The 7,142-nt window shown below is 48.0% G+C and overlaps 1 protein-coding gene across 1 annotated transcript; it reads right to left on the reverse strand.

Moving 5' to 3' along the window:
- Positions 1 to 1,231: 1,231 nt before the first annotated feature.
- Positions 1,232 to 4,816, reverse strand: LOC125524738 (lichenase-2-like). The gene is made up of 2 exons (XM_048689774.1): positions 4,744 to 4,816; positions 1,232 to 2,163 (listed from the first exon to the last, which is right to left on the reverse strand). The coding sequence occupies exons 1-2, from the start codon at positions 4,814 to 4,816 to the stop codon at positions 1,232 to 1,234; spliced, it is 1,005 nt and encodes a 334-aa protein (XP_048545731.1).
- Between the last annotated feature and the right edge of the window lie 2,326 nt (positions 4,817 to 7,142).

A 7,142-nucleotide genomic window follows, 5' to 3' on the forward strand; every position in this document is an offset into this window, starting at 1 on the left:
AACTGTAGAGCTACTCGTGGCCTAGTGGTAAAGCCAACCTTTTGTAAGCTGCTAGACGCGGGTTCGAATTTGGCCATACGCTTTTTATTTTTCTTTTTGAGGATGCAAAAGTTGCTGCCGAATAGCCACTAGGCCAGAGAAGCGTTAGTGATATTTGGGACTGATAAACCTATCTATATCTACTTCAAAAAAATTTGAATTCAAAATTTGATTTGAAATTTTGTGCGAAATTTTTCCGGAATTTCGTGGTTACCGTGGTAACCGCAAATTCCGGTGCCCCACGAGAAAAAAGGTTCGCTCGGGATCCAAAACCTTGACAGGGACACCGCCAATCGCCGCCTTGTGTCCGCTACCAACCGCCGCCACGGGGGCTGCCGGAACCCTTCGCTGCACTGCCGGATTCGAGAGATAAAGAGGGGAAAAGAGTGAGACAAAAACATAGAGGGAGGGGGTCAACACGCGTGGCGTCATTAATTAGCAAACCGGGTCGCCTGCAGTGCCATATCACTGATCCCACTCCTAAAACGAGCTTAAGGTCTCTGACGTCCGGGATTTCATAGTTGGGGGTGTGGATTTCAGGTATTAGAAGGTCAAGGTTTGATTCCGACGGGTCGTACAAAGACAGGGTTTGATTCAGACTTCACTCCTTCTACACCCAGCTAGTTTACGAGCGCAAGTACCATGTCCATGGTCATGTGATTCTTTCTTTGCTAGTATTTGAATTATGAAGTTGGACGTGTTTCCGACTTATACATATCTTGGAATTAGTGTGAGCATTTAAAAAATATAGGAATACTTGGGTCCTCACCGATATATTTCATATTATTTTCGGACAAATTTCCTAAAAATTTGATGAAATTTTAAACTCTACAATATAGTTCCTACATACATACACATCATGTGCGTATCAAATGTATGATCAATATATCGAGGAAGCGAGAGCGTTTACATCTGCTTCCCTTCCATCGTAAATCATACATACACTTTTTGTATTAGTATAGCAAACCACTAGTATCGCGTACGTACGCATCTGAGCTGCCTCAGCGGTGGCAACCCAATCCACGCACTGCACAATATATACATAATGTCCAGATACGTATGGCACACACGCTCTTAATTATAAGTACAGGCATACAGACACTAGCTCATAGGGATAGGGCGTGTGTTCATTGGGTGAGTGCATCCTTGCGTATGTAAGCAACTTCAATTGTTAAAAGAATATCTAGCGCCATCAGAAGTTGATGGGGTAGACGTGCTGCATGTTGGGGTAGAAGAGTCCCCAGTGCTGCTCCACGCCGCTGGTCTTCTGGTTCTCGTTGAACATGGCGAAGATGTAGGTCTCGATGGCGCCCTGGTGGCGTGGGGTTCCGCGCCCGACGTGGTTGATGAGGTGCTGGTTGTAGAACCTGGCGTTGGCTGGAGTCGCCGCGGTGCCGCCGCCCGACGGCCACCCGCTCTCCGACACCACTAGCTTCACGTTAGAGCCGCCGTGCTTGGCCATGGCCGTGTAGAAGGCGTCCACCGTGGCATCGAACAGGTTCTGGTACCCGAAGCCACCGTCCTGGACCACGGTGCCGGATGCGGTGAAGAGGGCGTAGCTCATGTCCATGGCGCTCGGGTTGTAGGCCCAGGCCAGGTAGGGGTAGATGTTGGCCATGAGCGGTGCGCGGGTGCGGGCAAGGAACTGCACCACGGGGCCCATGAACGCGGCCGCCTCTGCGGTGAAGGACCCGGCAGAGGGCGGGCTGTACACGCCGAGGATGGCCTGCGACACCGACGTGGTCACCTTGATGTGGCCCAGCCCGGCGGAAGTGAGCGCGCCATGCACGTTCTTCATTGCTGGGACGAGGTTCCGGGTGGCACCGCCGGCGACCTCGTTTCCGACGCAGACGTACCGGAAGGAAACCTTGGGATACGCCTGGATGTTGCTCCTGACCCACGAGGCGGCGGCCGCCGGGCTGGCGGCGAGGTTGGAGAGCACGTCGTTAGGCGCCCCGACGACCACGTAGATGCCCGTGCCACCGACGGCCTGCAGCGCCGCCTTGTCGGGGGCGTACAGCCGCATCGATTTGATCCCGTTGGACTTGAACATGCCCACGACGGTGCTCGCCGCTGGCAGGTTGTTGGCGCTCATGCCGTAGCACACCCCGATGGACTCCACGACTGCATGCGAGTAAGGTACATGCATGTAACATTGGTTTGTTAACCTCTGAGAAAATAACCTGTTATTACAGGCAGCCACATGCATATTTGAGGTATGTGATTGGATGGTTGGCTTCCCTATCAGTGTCAGGACATCGATCCGAAATGATATGTGGATAGATACGGTGTACTACCTCCTTTTTGGTTTATTGGTCTTCTTAGTATTTTATGCCAAATTTTGACAATAGATTTAACTTAGAAAATTATAATGCATGTCACCAAATATTATATAGTTGGATTCGTATTTAAACATAGTTTTCAATGATATTAACTTTGGTTACATGCATCAAAATTTGTTTAGTTAGATCTAAGATCAAAATTAAATAAAAAATACGAAGGAGGACAATAAATCAGGACGAAGGTAGTACAATTTAGGGGTCAGCCGCCGTTAGATGCCCTAAGTAAGAATATAATGGCGGCAATGCATTTTCTGCAAAATAAAAATAAAAATGGTGGCAATGCATGAACACACAGCAAGCGAGCAGCAGCATTTTCACCTGTTGGCGAGGGATCTCTCCGAAAAGGACATTTAACTGAAATCTTGTATACATGCATGATGCATGCATGCGTGTAGCTTCTAGGTTTGCATAACTGGTTTTTAGATCTTTTTGGTTCATAGGATAGGATTGTTATAGGAATATAAAAAAATTATAGGAAATAAGATGACATGTATCTTAAATACTATGAGTAGGAATAGGAAAAAAAATGTCATTTGGTTCACATCATAGTAATTTTTCCATTGATTCTAGGCTTATGTTTATTTTCCTTTAAAATATGAAAGATAGGAGCCAATTCTATGTAGAAATAGGAATACATTTCTATGAATCAAAGGGCTCTAAAGGAAAATTCATATAAGAATCCTATCCTATAAAATTCCTTCAAACCAAAAGGATGCCCCATCTCTTTCACCCACATACTCTAGTGGTTGATGCCCGACTTAAATATTGTTTTTGTCACTAAAGTATATAAATCATAGTTATTTCCTTTCAAGCCATTTTAGGCGGACCAAACTTGGAAAGGCCAGCAGAGCCGACACCTGGGTTATAGTTAGTCGGGGCATCTTTACAATAGACTCTCAATCCTTCGGTATATGTCCATATTATAGTGTCCGTAGTGTTTATGTCAAATTTTGTCATTCAATGGAACCCATCGATCCACGAAGTGGTCCGGACGTCCGTTTTCCGGCAAATCCAAAACAAACTGATGGACTTATACCGGTGTCCGGACATTCACTTGACCAATAAAAATCACCACATGGTCCTCTTCTTTTTTCCTCCCAAACGAACAAATACAGACTAATTTATGAAAAAAATTGGATGACTCTCTCCTACATCATGTTTGGGATCACGTCCGAACATAAAAGCAAACATATACAGAGCCATTTGTGGGTCAGCTCTGAAGTAGCTAATGCTTTGATGGCGTCATGTACCATTGATCGATCAGGTGAAATTTGAAGATATGATGAGTACACAAGACCGCAAATGAGTCAATTAGTAGCTAGGGCAGCTGGTGCAATCATTTTCGTTAAACTTAAAAGAATGGAACAGTGGCAGTACTGGGGTACTCGCTAGCTAGGGCTCGTGTCAACAGTGCTAGGGCGACACTGTCTGCCTAGTGTGTGTATCAAACCGTTGCGCGCACAACTTTGCATGCAGGGAAGAAGAAAAACTTTCTAGGTAATTAACATGACACTGGAGATCACCCGCCAAAATAAAAACATGACACTGGAGAAAGAGATACTAGCTTCACTGATTATTATGTCGAAACATGACACTGGAGTTCAACCTTCTGACTTTGTAAAAAGATGGCTCACCAAACATTTCGAGACTTCATTTGCAAGCTTTTTGATGCTTTTGGATGTACAATCAACTAGATTTTTCTTTTTGTAGTTAAACAGTTAAAACTATCTACAAGTATCGTTTTCATTGATTATTATCTCGTGGAAACCCATACCTCTTTCAATTTTCGACTAGAAAATGTCATTTTTTTATTTTAAGATATTAACTTCCATGCGGAATACCTACTTCTTGCAACGTTTTTTTCCCTAGAAAAAACACACCGAAGGTCGATCAAACGTGCACTTTCATCTTCGTGCATGTGGTACATGCCTATATAAATCCAAGACGCACTCCTAATTATTTTGGTGAAAAAGATTTTTACAAAATTTACCGTGTTCAGTTTTCAAAAAAATGGAGAAGTTATTGTGCTCCCATGCATTGATGGACGCATCAAAGATAGAGATTGAGACCGGTGACGCGGGAAGAATAGAATGCAGAACGAAAGCGACATACAACTAAACACACACACACACACACACACACACACACACACACACACACACACACACACACACACACACACCTTACCTAGCTAGCTAATGCTTCTCTTAATGGAATCTAAGATTAACGTGCGTACATCTTACTATCTTCTACCTCCAAAAAAACTCCCTGCATGACTTGCATGAAAAAAAACTCTGTAACCAATCAATTGAAGAGAGAGAGAGAGAGAGAGAGAGAGAGAGAGAGAGAGAAGGGGAATCACTTTGTGGGATGGAGGCGAAGGCTCCGAGGAGCAATGCCAGAGGCAACATGGAGGCAACGCCTTGGCTCGCCATTCGCTCTCAAAACTCTCTCTTTCTCTCCAGCTGTGTTGGAGGGGCTCCCCTTGTTTCTTCTCTGCTGAGGCCACACCGGGGTGCAGGCCCCTTATATAGGATCCGACGAGGTTCAGTCCACTCGCAAGCGCACCGCGGGCCCAACGTCTCCAGAGTGTTGGAATCAACCACGTAGTAGAAGTCCTGTCCGGTATGGACTAGGAACAGTCACCGACTCGGTTTGGGTTAGCTAGCTTTGTACTAGTATAAATATAGCTGTACCCCTACGTTGTAACTCAGATCAATCAAAGCAATAAGATCAACAGGACCGACAAGGCCCTGTTTAGCCATCAACTCGTGTGTTCCGCGTCCTCGTGTGTATCGTGTGTTCCGGCGTCGGCGAAACTGATTTGCTAGTTTGACTAAGCGTGAGGCTGTGCAAAGCTAGCTAGACGTGTGTGCCTGCTTGCTGTGTACGTGCATATCTCCAGGGAAAAGCCAGCTTGTGTGCACGTGTACGTCGGAAAATACTCGACGTACGGGATCTGTGCCAACAATTGGTATCTAGAGCAAGGTTGATCTTCTAGTAACGGAGGATCATGGCGGACGACGAGAGGAACAAGCAGCTGGCGGAGTACTCCGGTGCGGCTAAAGTATTTGCTGCTCCGGCGAGTTCCTCGTACCCACGATTTGATCGCGAGAACTTTGGGGTCTGGAAGGCCCTCATGGAGTGTGGTCTCCGCGCCAACGAGCTATGGGACGCGGTCGACCCAGGAGGCGACGCGTTCAAGAAGGAGGGAGCCGAGCACCGGAAGGATCGGCAGGCGGCGTCGGCGATTTATTCGGTGATGCCGATGGATGTCCTCCAGCACCTAATCGCCAAAGAAACGGCGAAGGAGGCGTGGGATACTTTGAAGCTCATGTTCGAGGGACACACCCGCGTCAAGCAAGCCAATCTCCAAACTCTCCTAAGGAACTACGAGACTTTGGTCATGGGCGACAATGAGTCCGTGGATGCGTTCGCTTCACGGGTGGCTACTCTCGTCAATCGGATCCGCGCGCTTGGAGAAAACCTCACGGAGACCTCGGTTGTTCGGCGGTTCTTGCGCGCGGCTCCTCCCCGGTACCTGCAAATTGTCACGGCAATCGAGCAGTGCGTCGATCTTGAGACTCTCTCCATCGACGATCTCGTCGGGCGCTACAAGGCTCACGACGAGCGTATGCGGTACAGTCTTGGGGATGGGAGGAACGATGAAAATGTCATGCTCACACGGGCTCAGTGGATGGCGCTGGACTCAAGGAGAGGAGGCGAGGGCTCTAGCAGCAACACTCGCCAAGATCGTGCGCCAAAAGAACAAAGTAAGAAGAACGCCGGCGACGGCGCTCCGAAGAAGAAGAAGAAGTTCGACAAGCGCAAGATCAAGTGTCACAACTGTGGCATCATGGGGCACTTCAAGTCGGAGTGCAAGAAACCACCGAAGGAGAAAGCTCTCCTGGCCAAAGGAGGCGATGATGGAGACATGATGCTCATGGTCGAAGTATGCGAGCTAATGGACGAGGATAGTCCAGCTCCGAAGGCGCCGGCTACAGAGGTTGTCACGCTCATAGAGGAGGCAGTTTATCTTCACGATAAGAAGAGGATGAACACGTCGAGGCACGTGTGGTACCTCGACACGGGCGCTAGCAACCACATGACCGGCGACAAGGACCAGTTTTCTGAGCTCAGTGTTTCGGTGGGAGGCACGGTTCGGTTCGGCGACGGACGGACCGTTGACATCGCAGGGCGAGGTACTGTCCTGTTTGAGTTGAAGAGCGGCGGTCACAAGGTACTCACAGATGTGTACTATATTCCCAAGCTAAAGAGCAGCATCATAAGTCTTGGTCAGCTCGAGGAGCGTGGTTGCAAGATTGTGCTCGAAGATGGCTATCTATGGGGGTATGATCGTCAGAGGATGCTAATTATGAAGGTGCAGAGGTCACCTAACAGGCTTTACATCCTCAACTTGGATCGTGTGGATCCAGTATGTCTCTTGTCAAGCATGAACGACTCGGCATGGAAGTGGCACGCGCGCTACGGTCATCTAAATTTCCAGGCTCTTCGGCAACTTGGACAAAAGGAGATGGTACGTGGTCTACCGTGCATCAATCATGTCGACCAAGTGTGCGACGGTTGTCTCATTGGGAAACAAAGGCGAGCCCCGTTCCCAAGAGAGGGAAACTTTAGAGCGAGTAAAGCTCTTGAGTTGGTCCATGGAGACTTGTGCGGACCGATTACACCGGCCACCCCTACCGGAAATAGATACTTCTTGCTCGTCGTCGACGACTTCAGCAGATTCATGTGGATCGT

Source organism: Triticum urartu, chromosome 7, assembly GCF_003073215.2.
Source record: "Triticum urartu cultivar G1812 chromosome 7, Tu2.1, whole genome shotgun sequence".
NCBI classification, from domain to species: Eukaryota; Viridiplantae; Streptophyta; class Magnoliopsida; order Poales; family Poaceae; genus Triticum; species Triticum urartu.

Excerpts from the sequence above, each read along its gene's own strand:
- LOC125524738 (XM_048689774.1), bottom strand. The coding sequence starts at position 4,816 with ATGGCGAGCCAAGGCGTTGCCTCCATGTTGCCTCTGGCATTGCTCCTC. Across the intron at positions 2,164-4,743 it reads CTTCGCCTCCATCCCACAAA|TCGTGGAGTCCATCGGGGTG; the intron begins GTGATTCCCCTT and ends ACTCGCATGCAG.